At 39.8% G+C, this 16,453-nt stretch overlaps 1 protein-coding gene across 4 annotated transcripts in view; it reads right to left on the bottom strand.

Annotated features, from left to right (window-relative positions):
* Positions 1-1,412: 1,412 nt before the first annotated feature.
* LOC131688869 (thymidylate synthase) overlaps positions 1,413-16,453 on the bottom strand; it is an 888,839-nt gene continuing 873,798 nt past the window's right edge. For all 4 annotated transcript variants that reach the window (XM_058973579.1, XM_058973670.1, XM_058973749.1 and 1 more), the window contains one exon: positions 1,413-1,688. In XM_058973579.1, coding sequence (XP_058829562.1) covers positions 1,479-1,688 — 210 coding nt within the window. In that variant the 3' untranslated portion in view covers positions 1,413-1,478. The remainder of the gene's footprint in view (positions 1,689-16,453) is intronic.

Genomic DNA, 16,453 nt, shown 5'->3' with positions numbered 1-16,453 from the left:
ACGCATCCAAGGAAGCTGATAAATGTGCTATTGGTATATACATGGAATTTTCTAATCAAAGGATATCCAGTTGCCTGAAAAACAACAAGTATTACGAGTGCTGAACTAATTGCTATCCAAATGGCACAACAAATAATAGAAAACAACAATATCCACGATTGCGTAATTTACACGGACTCCAAATCTGACTGCATTATGCTGAGGGACGTTCTAGAATGCGGCGAAGGAGAAGCGTTACTAGTGGGAATAATTGAGTCTGCTGCAAGATGGAACACTAGATTGCAATGGATTCTGAGTCACATTGATTTATTTGGAAATGATTTGGCAGACCAACTAGCAAAACAAGGCTTACGACGACTGGAAAATCAACTGGAAAATTCACAACTGGCAACCGATGCGCTACTGGTTTTAAAGCAACGAAAGGACAAAGAAGCAGCAAAATGGTACGAAGAGTACTCTAGAACCAAAGGAAAACACTTTTTACCATATTCACCCCAAGTTCGATGAAAAACCATGGTTTGAAAATGTGGATATGAAAGGTTCGAATATTGGACTTAAACCGTCTGATGACGGGTCACAATTACTCGAAATACTGGCTGGGAAAAATGAAAATATTGGAAGACACATACTGCGATATTTGCCAGGAACTGGAAACGGCAGAGCACGTAATCCTGCACTGCCCTCGATTCAACATCACTCGTTGCAAATTCAACTTTGACGGACTATTTCGTAGCCTAGAAAAACTATTTAAAACCAAAAACATGACGACGTATGAGGAAGTTGTAAAATACGTACAAGCAGCAAAACTATTACAAGCGCGACAATACATAATTTCGTTGCGTTCCACAGAGCGGAGTAAGACATTTTTAATGCCAAAGCAATCTGATGAAGACGTCTCGTTGAGATTTCCATGCCTCTCCATGAACAAACGTAAATTTTCGTATCCCCTATCTATCCCAAAGGCGTTGTTTATGTTGAAGCCAAATCTACCTATCGAACAGTCCGATGGCTACCTATCGCGTAAAGTAAACAAACATTATTCTTTCGGGAAACATGCAAGAAAAGTGTCAGGGTTGATAAAAATAATATCATGGCGAAATATTTCAATCGACTAAACAAGACACTGTATTCAGTTTATTATACTTTTTTGTAACTATGTAAAATAAATTACATGGACGAGTATTATGATGCTATAAGTCACGAAACAGTAGGTTTTCCATTCACTCCATATTAATTTATTGTGCAACTCAGTAGAAGTTGCTCAAAGTTACAGCAAAAACTGTGGGTGCCAAAAACAAAGAAGAGGGCATCATTTTAGGCAGTGTTGCGCATTCCTCTGTACGGGACTCTATAATACCACAGACTCTAATCTACCCTACATATGGTTGTGATATCTCTTTGTTTAAAAAAGGTTTACTTTGTTAAACATGTTTATTTACTTTTCAACTTTATTCAGACAATGTCAACACTCTACAGTGCTAAACAGCCATTTGCATTTTAATTGGTGGGAATGGATCGTAATCACGAATTTCAAAATCTTCATACTGGAAGTCATCAATTGAACTTACTGTACGCTTGAAGTGTAGAGTTGGAAACTGTCTAGGAGTTCGTTCCAACTGTTCCTTTAGAGGACCGACGTGATTTAGATATACATGAGTGTCACCCATGGTATGAATAAAATCACCTGCCTGCAGTAAAAGATAACAGTTAGTAAATGTCCGACAAGTGAATATGGAAATGAAACACGGATGTCTGTAGCAGTAATGTCCTAGAGCACCACGCGAACCGCGCCATACTTGTTCCTAGTAAGCACGCGTGCTGTTCTTTGTACAAGCACGCAAGCGTACCTGTTCTTGCAAAACCAGTGTGCCGCGTGTTCGAAGAACGTGTTCTCGTTAATGTTAGAAGAACGGGTGTTCACCTAGAACACGAACACGAAGTTAGAACACGCACCTGTCCGTGTTCCGACTATTTTCGCGTGCCGAGTGCTTCGTAGAACCAATACGTGTGACGGCTCTGAGTTGCGTGCTGATAGCATCGCAGTGCGGTACTACTTTTCATTTTTCTTAAGGGGCCCTTACATGATATGACTGAAATTGTGTGAAAATTTCGTCATTACTCACCTTACACGATCATTAAAAGTGACAATACTGCTCAGTAATGACAATACTAACGCCTGGTGTAAGGGTCCCTTTATAGCGGCACTTACACGTTCAATATTTTTGTCAATACACAGTATTGGCGATATTGCTTCAATACGTCAATCCCATTTGAAATGCACGTCGTCAAAACAACTTTTTTTCTATTCCACGTGAAATACCGTTACTCTCTAGTATTGATAAAAATATAGAACGTGTAAGGGCCGCTTATCGCATTTCAGGCGGATGAAACATTAGAAGCAGCATGCGAATCAATGATTCAATGTATTTATGGTGCGAGGCAATGCGAGGGTGTCGTGAAAATATTCATTCTTGAGCGTTGAAATGATAGAGAAACAGAACAATAAATCTGGCGTGAAATGTAGTGGAGCATCACTGTCCCTCGAAATAAACTAACCCGTTGCTTTGCTAAAGCGGCCATTACATGTTCAATATTTTTGTCAATACTAGAGGATAGGGGAGCCCGCGGCTAGTTGGCGATTGGGGTAAGTTGGCAGAAGCCCCTTTTCTCCGTTTCTATTAAACATAAAGCGTTGCCTCTCGTTGTGTACCTCAAGTAATGTGAAACACATCATCCAATGTGTTTCTGTTGCAAAACATTTTGTTTTGTTGGAATTGTGGGCGATATTGTGTTTTCGAGCATACCAAGCAAATTTTCTAAATTTTAAATACTTTGCGGTATTTAGGGTGATTTTCAATCTATTTCCCGAATGATTATAATTTTTGATAGCGCGTGAAAAGAGCTTTCAATATCCGTATAGATATTACATCTATCCAAAAACAAAAGTTATTTTTTAAATAGTTTTTAATAAAATATGCGGTTGGGGTAAGTTGGCGGTGTTGCACTATTTACAGTGCAAAAAAGTCATCAAAAAATTTTATTTCTGGAATTCACTCCAAAGTAAGAAATTCTTTTTCTTGTGTATCTTGCCAATGTAGGAGACATTTATTCCGGCCAATCGCACAAAAAATTTCGAAAATTTGCTTTTGAATAGGGAGTAAGCGTAAAAGTCAAAATGCGGGGGTATTGAAACTGACATATAGTAGCAAATGTCGGTTAATATACAGTTTTCTCGAAAAGACATTCAGCACGTTCCAAAAGGACCCTTGAGGTAATTGAATCTCCATTTGATTGCTTAGTTTTTGGCATATCCTCACATATCGCTAACTTACCCCGGGGCCGGGGTAAGTTGGCGGGTTTTCCGAGTCACATATTTTTGTCTCTAAAAAGGAGACAATGCATCAAATACTTTCAAAAAAACAGAGATATTGCCAACAGTCTGCTCTTTCATGCCGCGTGTTCTATTTTGCAGGATCTACCTACATCAAAGCGGTAAAAATTGAAAACTGAAAACACCGCCAACTAGCCCCGGTCTCCCCTATTGACAAAAGTATTGCATGTGTAATGGAAGTATTGACGATTTGACGATGTGAATTTCAAATGGTATTGACGTATTGAAGCAATATCGTCAATACTGTGTATTGACAAAAATATTGCACGTGTAAGGGCCGCTTAACATATGAAGATTCTTTTTTATCGCTTTTAACAAAATGTTACACATTTACTGCTACTTTAAATTGAGGAGTTTAAGACAATAAGAAGCAATGCAGTCTGTGGGAATAATCAACGCAACAAGTTTCATATTTTGATTAACCAATAGGTTTTGTTAGTTTTTTGGGTCACATTTTCTGCCTCAACCAAGTTAAGTTAATTTAACCTTCTTTAGGTGTTGGGGTCAATATGACCCAAAATGAACTTTCAAAGGGGGGGGGGAGGGGAGGAGTTGCTTCTCTAATCTTCCGGTCATCACATCGCATGCTTTGGTATACTTAGTATGTATAACAAACATGAAGATGTGACACAAGGTGCCAAGAGCGCACTAAAATCCTGTCAATCCTATTTCTCATTGGATTGTCTGCTCTAAATATATCACCAGGGGACCATTCATAAATGATGTTGGATATTGACAATAGGGAAGAGCGTCACGTAACGAGATAAAAAAAAACTAAAAATGAATTTTAAACGTATCAGCGGATCAGGGATAAAAAAACGTACAACATTGTTTATGAAGGGCCCCCAAACAAAGAATATTCCATAACGAATATCACGTAACATCGGTGACAGAGCATTGGGATCAAGGCCAAGTCCCCCTGGGTCGTGCAAAACTGAGAAGCAACATCAATTTAGGCACAGATAGCAGACGTCCATTTATTTTCATTTTGTTTTGTTTTGTCTTTTCATTTGTTTCTCCTGCTACAATGTATGCGGGAGAGCGGGACGGCCAAGGAAACGGAAAGCCAGTGGCCCAAACAGATCAGGAATAGGAGGGAGGATTGCGAACAGGGAAACCGACAACAGAGGAGAAATCGTTTATTTATTTATTATAGCTACGATACTAATCACAATTGTTTTGCTTTTCTTGTTTCGTTTCAGCAAACCAAAATCTATACGGACTAGCACATACGAACAGTTAGGCTTTGTAGGTTCTCATCTTGAGAAATGACAATGACACTGTACGAGATGGCGCTGGGCCTGTGGCCTTCGACTGGCATGGTCCATTCTCATTGATTCGGAAGTCTTCTTGGCTGGTTGGTGGATATGTGCTCCTACTTGCAAGTTGATCAATTCGCTTGGGTGGGGGACATGTGGATCCTACTAGTGGTCGACTCTTTTGATCGTGAGTATGAGGCTAGTTCAGGAAAGGAGTGCAGGACTGGCACCTAAGAGATAGTTAATTATTCAGGACTTGTTCTTATGATTACTAAACTCGACCAAGCACACCGGCTCTCAGAAATGATAAGCAACCCTTTCGGGTCGGTGTAGTCTATTCGAGTCGAACCAGGCGGTTTGCTCGAACTTTATGGTTAATAGTGGATAAATATTTCTTACGCCTTTATTGGCAGAGATTCTTTTTGCGAAATCCTAAAATACCTTCACTGGTATAGCTACTCAGGAAAATAATAATAGAAAAATTAAGGGTTTGCCTGGTCCATAATGTAATGAATATGTATATTGACTAGAACAGGGATAATCGAGTTATGTTATAAGATAGAGAAGAAACAGCACAGTTGAAGGAAAAGTATTCGCGAGTAAGGACTAATACTGCTAGTATGTTTGCCGTTTCAATTAATAGTCGATTGATCTGCTTAGGAACTAGCAGACAAAAAGGAGATTAGGAAGAGACAGAAGCGGATTCAATGCAAAACGACGTTACACGCTCTGAACTTGCGCCAAATAGTTTGTATGTATGTATGAAATTCGCGGACATCACGGCTGACTGCGATCTCTAATTTACTTAACAGTCGATTGATCCGCTTCTGATCTAGGGGACCCATGAGGAGATCAGGAAGAAAATAGAAGCGGAATCAATGCGAAGTTTTAATTGCATCACTGACGACTTAGCACGCGTTGTTAGGAGCAGGATACATTGGACCAGACAAAGTAGAGAACTTGACGTTACGTTAAGCTGCAGTCACCTGCTCGATAAAAAAAATAAAAAAAAAACTAATCACAATTATTTTGCTTTTCTTGTCTCGTTTCAGCAAACCAAAATCTCTTTACTATCTCTTCATTTTCTGTCTCCAACTATCCTCTATGTAATGTATCTGAAACTTGTGGGACTGGTTAACAGCCGGCGCCTGCTTGTGGAAGAAACTGGTGTGCTATACGGACTAGCACATACGAACAGTTAGGCTTTGTAGGTCCTCATCTTGACAGAGTCTAGATGGGCGGATGAACGTCTGCCAGGGTGTGGGCTGAGAAATGACAAATGACAACGACATTTTCTGCCTCAACCAAGTTAAGTTAATTTAACCTTCTTTAGGTGTTGGGGTCAATATGACGCAAAATGAACTTTCAAAGTTCGATAACTTTTTATGTTTTGCGCCTAGAAGTTTGGAATTTCTTTACTTTTCCTCTTTCATGAAGAGCAACGATTTTCAGTCGAGCTTGAAACTTTAGAACATTCCTGAAGAGCAGTACAAAAAAGTTATGAATAAGGTGTTAGGTGGTCCCAATTTAGTACTCAATTTTAGGACACACTTTCAGTTAATGTATATGAATTTGAAACCAAATTGTTAGTTAGAGTTTTACTTTTCATTTTCTGGTAAATATTACCGTTTTTGACTAGGTTGCCCAGCGGGAATCGGCGCCAAATGGGGTCATGTTTGGCATGCATAGATGTATGCAGAACCGTCATCATAAATCACAAGTTTATTAACAGAATACTAATAATAAACACAACCAAAACAAAAATAAGAATGTGTATACAGTAAAGACCCGTTTTTATCAGCCCCTTGGCGCATTTTAGGCTGATACAACATGGACATTGATAAAATCGGGACATATATTTTTCTGTCTTTTTAAAAAACTGAAGCTCTTAAAATATTCTTCTTTGTTCCTTAGATGTAGCCTTGCAACCTTTTATGAATTTTTACTTTAAGTTCCCCTTAAGGGGGTCTGACAGCGCAAAATTTAAAAAAAAAATAATATTTTTATTTTTGCATTTTTTGGATCTCTAAGATAAGAAATATATGTCCAAGAAAGGATTTACTCGAATTCAACTTGGTTCGTCTGTTAGAGCCCATCAAACTACCAACTATCAATTTTCATATGAAGCTGATAAAATCGGGTCAAAAAGCTGATAAAATCGGGGGCTGATAAAATCGGGTCTCCACTATATCAGTTTTGTACATGATTGGACCGATATTGGATGTTCCGCATTGTGCTTACGATGCTGTTTCCGGCGATACCATAGTATTTCTCATAATACTGAACAAGTGACAATGTGGTCAATCAATGAAACTAATCCCAAAGCTTTGTAATATTCTTTTTTTTTCTTATTTATTTATTCGATCTTCGGCAGATACCGTACAGATTAAGTGTTAGTGTGTTAAAAGTTTATAATTGCTAACTTATAACTAGATTTAGTAATATGATAGTCAAAGAGTTCGGAAGTTTCATTAAATTTGCGGCAACATCTATCTACCGGATTATTCTGGCCGTATGCTGTACGGTGCCTAGGGATCCATAAAACCGGTCGGTTTCTTATAACACGAGGAGGAACAAACAAATTAATCCTTGAAAGAATATCGGGAGAGTCAATATCGCTCGACAACTTATTAAAAAATGAACATTCTTTGCAAGAAGGTACGACGTGACTCCAGCGTTGGCAAATCTAGTAGCATACATCTATTATTATACGGTGCTAAACGGATAGGGTCGTCCAGTTTTCTTAAAGCAAACCGTACAAAGCTTCTTTGAACACGCTCTAATCGATTACTTTGCACGGCGTTGTACGGCGCCCACACTTGTACAGCGTACTCCAAAATGCTACGGACCAGTACGCAGTATATAGATTTCAGAGTGTAGAAATCCTCGAAGTCAGCAGTGTTTCGTTTCAAAAAACCCAATGTTGCAAAAGCTTTAGCCGTTGTCGCTGTGATGTGGTCGGCAAAGCGAAGTTTTCTGTCAAATAACACTCCCAGGTCACGGATAGATTCCACGTACTCGATGACACACGCTTGAAGGGTATATTCGCAGCGCCTTAGAGTTGTCGAGCGCCCGAAGCTTATCACCTTACATTTATCGACATTGATCTGCATTCCATTCAGCGAGCACCACTCTTCAATATTGACTATATCCTCTTGGAGCACAGCTGAATCGAGTCCCGAAGCAATGGAGCGAAAGATTTTCAGATCATCAGCGTAGAGTAGTTTTCCAGACTGGATGCGGGTGCAGAGATCGTCGATGAATAATATAAAGATAAGTGGCCTAAGTGACTTCCTTGAGGGACACCGGTTGGCGTTTCAAATACGCTTGAGCATGTGGTGCCGATTCTAACAAAAGCGGATCGTTCAGAAAGGTAAGATTGTAACCACCTGGTTACCCACGGAGGAAATCCTAATCGCTGCAGTTTCATAACCGCAATGTTGTGCGGCACCTTGTCGAATGCTTTAGCGAAATCAAAATATATTGCATCAACTTGCTGGCGCTTCTCGACGGCTGGAACTAGAAAACTTGTGTACGTCATCAAGTTCGAAGTTGTCGAGCGTTTCTTTACAAAGCCGTGCTGACGTTCATCAATTATGTGTGAAGATGCAGCGTACATTGCATTGTAAACAAACTTTTCCAGAACTTTGGCCAAACAATTCAAAAGCGAGATCCCTCTATAGTTTTCAATATTATGTGTGTTTCCTGCCTTATGGATAGGAACTATAGCAGCTTCTTTCCACACACTTGGAAAAACATTTTCCGTGATCGAGCGCTTGAAAATAATGCTTACTGGTACAGAAAGCGCTCGGGCACAATGTTTTATGAACAAAGGGGGCAAACAATGCGGACCTGGCCCTTTCAACGGGTCAACGCTGGATAAAGCTATCAAAACATCGGTAACGTTCACGTTAGGGCAGGGGAGGCTGATATTATAGGTTGGCAATGTTTCAAGGTAGTCTTGCGATGGGTAGACAGGAGAACTGGTAAATACATCTCGAAAGTGATCTGCAAAAAGGTCCACCGATTCGGCTGTAGACTGTGAACATTTGTCTCGAAGATAAACATTTTCTGGAATACCCCCGGAGCGTCTTCTGCTATTTATAAACTTCCAGAATGTCGAGGGATTATTCCGCAGATTGCATTGGACTTGGTTGAGATACTCACCGAATGCACTGTTTCGGGCTGTTTCATATTGCAGCTCAATTTGTCGAAGAATAACTTTGTTGTCGTCGGTCCTGTGATGTAAGAATCGCTTACGTTGCTTCCGTAGTACGTTGCGCAGCCGGCCAAGCTCAGCGTTCCACCACGGGTACTTATAATCTACTTTTTTAGTGGTACGTTTTTTAGGAACATTGCAACGAAGAATTCCATATATGGCCTCGTAGAACGTTACTACTTATACTACGTTCACACTACGAGTTAAAACGTATTTTAACGCTATCTTGATGACATTTATCTTATTGCTAATTATTATAACATGTTTAACTCTGTAGTGTGAATATAGTATTAGAAACCAGGTGGAACAGTTATAGTTAAGTCAGTTCTCGTACGGGTCAGGTGGATAGTTAAGGTGATGGCTGAGCTGGTTCTTGCGGACTACATGCACTCCATTGGAAAAGAAAATTGATGGGCGGAGGAGGGTGTGAAAGGTTATTCGATCGTAGTGTCAAGTCATCTAGTGTGTCAATCATCCGTATGGTAACGTGTTTGTCACTGGTCCTAGCGAGAATGTGACCTTGCGTGTATAAATTCGATTTTGGGACCGTGCGAGCATTTGCATATTTGTGTGTGTTCTAGAATAATCGCGCGGCCTGTGAATATGGTACTTAATTTTTTGTATGCGTTTCAGATATATGAGTGTCATATTTTTTTAAGATTGGTCCAACTGAAGGCATGAATCTAGGCTTCTAAGAACGAGGGTAGGAACTGCCGGATGTGACCGATTCATGATCGCGCGTTCGGTGGATTGATGCTTGAGATCGCGTTTGTAAATTTATAAGTGCTAAAACGTTCATTTAATTGCCCGGGTGTTTTAATGTTGGCGAGATCTAAGTATGTAAGTATGTGTGGATGGTTGCGATCGTATGTTTGCGTTTGTGTTATCGCGAAGGCTAGGGGCGTTTTGGATGAGAGAGATTGTGGGCGTTTGTGAGAGAATATGCAATTGATTGTGTTAGTGAGTGTTAGTATGAATCTAACGTAAGATATAGTAATAAAAGGAAAAAGCATGCCTAATAAAGAAAAAAATTAAAAGAGATTACTAGGTAGCTTTGTAATATTCTTGAAAGCTTATATAAAATCCCTTTAAAAATAATATTGAAACTCTGATTCAAATACTGAATTCTATGTGAAAATCAACCGGACAATCCGGAACACCCGTAGAACTATCTAATTCATGAAACTACTTCTAGAATTTTCGAAAACGTTTATTCATGTTGCATTGGCATAAGTTTCTAGTTCCGCGTGAAAAATTAACCGTATTGGTCACATAATAACGATCCGGAGAATCTGGAACATTTGCTGAAATGATCAATTAATAAAACTGATCTTAGAAGCATGGGTTTTTAGTGTTTACTACACCTGTTTTTTTTTGCTTAATGAGCTTCCGGAAGATCTGGAACATCAGTGGAACTGGCCAACTCATGAACCTTGTCCTAGGGTTCTAAGATTTTTTGGAATATCAATCGCATAAATTCAGGAATATAATTCGCATAAATTCGTACTTGTGATTGGGATATAGAACATATTCGTTACGTTCCGGAAGATCCGGAACTGGCTCTGGCAGCCAATGGTTTCCTCGAAAGTTTTTTAGACTTATTATTGCAAAGAAATTCGAAGGGACTTTGAAAACTTGCAGAGAATCACCCAGCAAACCGCTGAAGTAAACCTGGAGTGCGTGTTACATGGTAAGCTGCCAATTGTCGAAAGAAGACCTGTGAGTAGCGGGACCGCTCACTTGTCAGCGTGTAACCGAAAAGTCTCCACTCAAGTCTACAGACAAGTAGGTTGTGAAATCTCCATAGTTTGTATTGCTTTATTGGTTCATCGCCGCTGCGCTTCTAAATAAATCAAGGCAGGTATTCAACTTCCCCACATCCCCCTTCGTCACAATAAAAAAAGTACATACGACTCTATTATGTGTTATTGTACATTTATTCATGCGAACAGCGATGGAATATGTTATTAACATATGTCGTCTTGGCATCTACCAATGCATTGTACGTAATCCTGTAAATAAGTAGGAGTCTTCTTGCTTCGGGATGCTCGATGATACGTTGTCCCCTCTGGTTGGAAAGTTGCTAATTTTTCAATTTCGTTTTCACGTAATGGAAGAAATTCTTTGGACTTCTTGATTTCAGTCTCGATTTTACGATTATATTCTTCATGTGCAGTGTTAATGGCTATGTCGAGTTGGGAGCAAATATCCAGATAGTTTTGTCGATTTGTAATGCTATGTTCTTTCTTGTAAATTTTATGTGCCTTTTGTTTTCTATTTTTTAAATTCTTCAGATGTTGGTTGAACCACACAGGCTGTTGACCTTCTTCTTCTTTTTACTGGTACTGTTTCAGAGATTAAATTCGTTACAATTAAATAGAATTTATTCACTACTTCGTTGACATTTCCTTCTATACTCAATACAGTTTGCCAATGTATTCTACATAGTCTACGTTTGACTTCTTCGAAGTCAGTTTTATGGTATTCCGGCACTTCCTCATACTCCAAGTCGTTCGGGGAAGAGTTTCTATGAAAGAAAATTGAATATTCGATTGCTGTGTGAAATACTTCATTTTTCCATAATGGAGTTAAAGATGCATTAACACAGAAGTTTTCAGTGCAGTTCGTGAATAAGAGGTCTAAATATGAATTTTGTCTATTTTTTACATGGTTGATTTGGTGCAGGCCATCATTATCTGAGCTGCTAATTTGCGCCCGAAACTAAGTGAGCCAAACTGCTACACGATATTCTTAAAGAACGTCCACGACTACCTACAATCTATGACGGACACATCTGCGGAACATGAGGCGTTCTCCAATATGAAGCAGGAGTCTGAGGAATCAGTCGTCTCATTCCATGCTAGATTGATGGAAAAAGTTAGGTTGTGCGGTTATAGCATGGCGGATCAAGAACGTTTTGTGTGAGCACAGCTATTGAAAGGACTCATGAGCAAGGATCTAACGAAAGCAGCAAGGACCTACGGATATGAGATTAATTTTATTGTGCAGCCTGCTACACGAGAGGAGGCCTATGCAGTCGAAATCTTGGCGGTATTTGCGATACGACGAAGTGATTGGCAGAGGTCGGCTCGAGGCCACCAAAAACGTGCAAGAGAAGATGACTCTGATAGTAACCAATAAGCTAAATGATACCGCGGAAATGGAAGGCGCATCCTGGGAAGGCGTTCAAGTTGTTCTAGATGCAATCGTCCAGCTCACCAGAAAGGCCAATCGTGTCCAGCCTTGAGCAGACGTTGTAACGCATCTCACGAAATTGGACATTTCGCTGCTGCATGTAGGCGCATACGCGTAGACATGATCCAGTAAAAAGAAATAAAGCCTGCCCCTCCGATATGGAGTAACGACGAAGCGCATAATAAACAGGCACTTGATAACTGATAAATAGAATTTTTTGAATGAAGTACAATTCTATGCTACTGTTCCATTATAGTTAATTACAAGTCTTATATTCGAATCCTCCGTTCCCCACACTTCCGTTTCAGGAGGTTAATGCACTCTCCCTTGCGGATGTGTTGGACGATTGCTCACTCGGATTTTCCTCACCAATCAAATTTATGATCGACTCCGGTGCCGGCGTCAACGTAATAGGGGGTTTTGATTGGAAACGATTGAAACAAGAATGCTGGGCAAGTCAAGCAGTACTTGAATTGATCAATCCACCGACAGATAATATTTTACAAGCGTATGGCTCGCAAAGTCCAATGCCGATAGAATGCGTGTTTCAGGCAAATATTAGTACTAACAAACCAACGGTGGTTGTGATGTTCTACGTTGTAACAGGGGGCAACGTTTGTTGCTTGGTCGATCGACGGCAAGTGACTTAAAACTTCTTCAAGTTGGCGCAAATATTAATAACTGCGAAATAATAACCGAAGATGCAACGTTCCCGAAAATGCCCAGAGTGCTAGTAAAGTTCAGTGTAGACAGTTCAGTTAAACCGACTAGAAATGCCTACTACAACGGCCCAGCTGCTTACCGGGACGCACAGTGCAGGTTGCAGAGTATGGAAGCAAGCGGCATAATTGAAAAAGTGATAGTAGCCCCACAGTGGATAAGCGGAATGTCCGCTGTATCGAAGGGTAAGGAAGATTTTCGACTGGTCGTCAATATGAGAAGACTCAATAAAGCGATCAAAAGAAAGTACTATAGATTACCTTTAACAGAAGAAATGAAGGTCAAACTGTTTGGTTCCAGATACTTTTCAAAACTTGACCAGCGAAATGCATGCTACCATCTCGAACTATGTGAAGAGTCACGAGATATGACTACCATTTTACACGCCTTATGTTTGGGGTAAATATTTCGGAGAGAAATGTCACGAATCCTAGCTGACGTGAAGAACGTGATCGTGTATATCGGCGACATACTAGTTTTTGCGAAGACACTTGAAGAGCTGCGTTCAGTTGTGGCACAAGTTTTAAAATACTGGCGACTAACAACCTGACGATCAATGAATCGAAATGTGAATTCGACAAATCTTGTATTTAGTTCTTGGGTCACGAACTAGAGAAAAATGGTTTTCATGTCGAAAAGGCAAAAATTGACATTTTGAATTTTTGAGCGCTAGTAACAACCTCTCAATTGAGAAGTTTTTTTGGGTTTAGCTTCCTTCATTAGCCCTTACATTCAGGGGTTTGCGAACACCAGTAGCTCATTGTGGGCTGTTACTTCCACAAATGCATGGACGTGGGGCTTAGGACAGCAAGAATCGTTTGAGGACATCAAAAGGCGCATCGCATAGTGTACAGTTTCTCTTGGATTCTTCTCGGAGTACGAAAAGACTGTCATGTATACGGATGCTTCTCCTGTAGCCTTGGGTACTGTGTTCGTTCAAGAGAATTAAGGTCGAAATGCGAGGATCATCAGTTTTTCCTCTAAACCGAAAAGCGATACCCCCACAACCAACGAGAAGCGTTAGGTGCCGTCTGGGCTCTTGAACACTGTGCATATTTTTTATTAGGTAGGCGGTTTGTTCTGCGTACAGATGTTCAAGGGGTGGCTTTCATATTGAAGCGAACCAGGGAAGACTCTAAGAGGGCTCTCACCAGGGCTGATGGCTGGTCTCTTATATTGCCGCTATAAGCATAACCCATGTGCTATGGGATTTCCTATACACATGGGACAGTTATGCGTATAGCGGCAGTATACCCAGTCCTTATGATTATGTAATCGAGCACGTTCGTGGTGCAGATAACATTACTGATCGTTATTCGCGTTTGTACGTTGGCATTGACGAACCCTTTAATGAAGACACGAGTCCCTGGGAAGTGGCAGCGCTTGAAACAAACATGGTTGGATTCTTCACGGTGTCTCTGGTAGAAAATATTTAAACAAAAAAATCAATATCGCTAAATTTCTCACTAATTGCTTACATGCTCCTTTTTCATCTGAGCATAACACACACTGTCAGAGGAACGAATTTGTAAAGCTAATGAAAACCTTCGAAGACACCATTTAGCTGCGAAACTGGCTAAATGATGTCTTCGTTGATAATTAGATTTCTTGAAATTCGCAAAGCAAACCTTCAATTTATTTTTCTTTGAAATATATTTTTGCTCGAGGTTCCTATGTAACTGATGTTACATTCAAAATTCTATCATTGTTCTATGAATTCTTCCAACAATTTTATCTCAATTAGATTTGTTTTCGTTTTTAGTTTCGTTGAAAATTTCGAGTTTAATCACGATCGAAAGATTCTCCCTTTAGAAACACATCAATTCAGTGGTCCACATATTAGTAAAAAATAATGTTTTTCGCAAAATCATTTCATGTTCTGTTTTGTAGTCAACGAGAAAATGTTTGGAAGCAGCAGGGTGTTATCTGTTTTTAGGAATTGTATATTTGTTCAAAGTAACAATTCTATTATAGGTAATATGGGAAAGTTGAAATTTTAAAGTTCACTTTATCAAGTACTTCGATATGATTGTTCGACGAAACAAAGGATCTGAATACATCAAAGAATGGTCAAATGGTCTGAGAAATCCGAAAATGATATAATTTTGAATAAGAAAATGGTCGGAAAAGAATCTCAAGCAAAAAAAAAACTAATAATATAAAATTTAAACAAAATAGTATTGTTTCGCGGATTTGAAGAATTTCTAAAAAGTTATGATAACAGGTTTATGATCCTAAGTTGAGCATGAGCATGATGACCGAACAATTCGTAGTTGCTACTCCGTGATTGACCAGAATAAGCGAAATTGCACAGAGAATCAACGAATGGAGCCTGGGAGTAGCGATCCATCCTCAATGTGCACGTTTCGAAAATTCTATGCTTTGGAATGCCAATAAGGGCGGCGGCCACGTCATCGGGGAAGGAAAGGAATGTTAGTATGACAAACGTTGTTATGGAGACCGTGAATACCTCTGCATCTCCACGTTTGCCACGGGAAGGAGTATTTGTTAGTGTGATAGGGTAAAAGTTACACTAATCTGGATTCACCTTGATAAGTGATACGATCTGTGCAACTCTCAGAATTTTTATCATATGTTTATTGCTCTGGGCAGCCGGCTGCCGAGAATTTTTGATAGATTTATCGTTTGTTCAATTACTTCGGAAATTCTCCTCTTGTAAAAAAGCAACTTCAACTCCGGATAACCGACTGTCGGGAGTATTACTCATGTTGAATTGAATCAGATATTGTTTAAACAATATAAATGACTTTGTTATTACCTGTATCTTTATTCCGACAAATCACGACAGTCCAAAAACAATAGAATGTTACGAATATATCTAATATTTATCAATTAATAACGACAATAAATGCAATGTTTTATTTTTACACGAACGATTAAATAAAATACCGATTCAAATGCATCCTATATTCGAGAGCGTTGCTACACCAACTAGAGTGCGTTCTGAGCCGTCTAATTTAAGCACCATTTAAGTATCTGAAACGACCGGTGTTGCATTGTGGGCATACAACCAACGACATACGCGAGTGCTTTCTTATACTAACTACTGGAAATATAAGCACGAATGACAGCCAAGGAGATTGAATAGAAACTAATTCATGAATTAAATACAAACGTAAAAAGCAAGCCAGCATCGGTTCCTCGCGCCGCGATGTCCGCCACAAACCGGCTACCGGTTGCCGATCCCTCCCGCGAACCCTCAATCCTCAAGATCAGTCATAACTTCACTCAGAAGCGCCGACCAAAGTCCCTATGGATCAGCCCCCTAACTGGAGAAACACATTTTAAATAAAGAAAGGAACTAGTTCGCTCAGCTGAAATACATGTCAATTCAATTGGCGCGCTCCCCTACAATGTCGTTAACTCAACGAGCATACCAAACTATGTACGACAAAAATATAGTAGTACATATAACATAATAGCACACGCCTCAGAGACTGCCCGTAGTTACCAACAATACCGTGCTAAAAACTGCTCAGGGCCGGCCGCCGAGAATTCGAGGGATCTATCATTTCTAGTATTAACACGATTTGTGAAACAAGCAACCTGATCTCCGGACAACCGACCATTAGGAGTTCTGCTTGTATCTTGTTAGATCGAACAACGTTCAGTCCACTATCTCGCGGCGAAGTACTCGTGAGTTGCGTT

This window comes from Topomyia yanbarensis, chromosome 1 (assembly GCF_030247195.1).
Source record: "Topomyia yanbarensis strain Yona2022 chromosome 1, ASM3024719v1, whole genome shotgun sequence".
NCBI lineage: Eukaryota > Metazoa > Arthropoda > Insecta > Diptera > Culicidae > Topomyia > Topomyia yanbarensis.
Note: the sequence above shows the minus strand (reverse complement) of the source record. Positions and strands in the feature narration are given on the sequence as shown.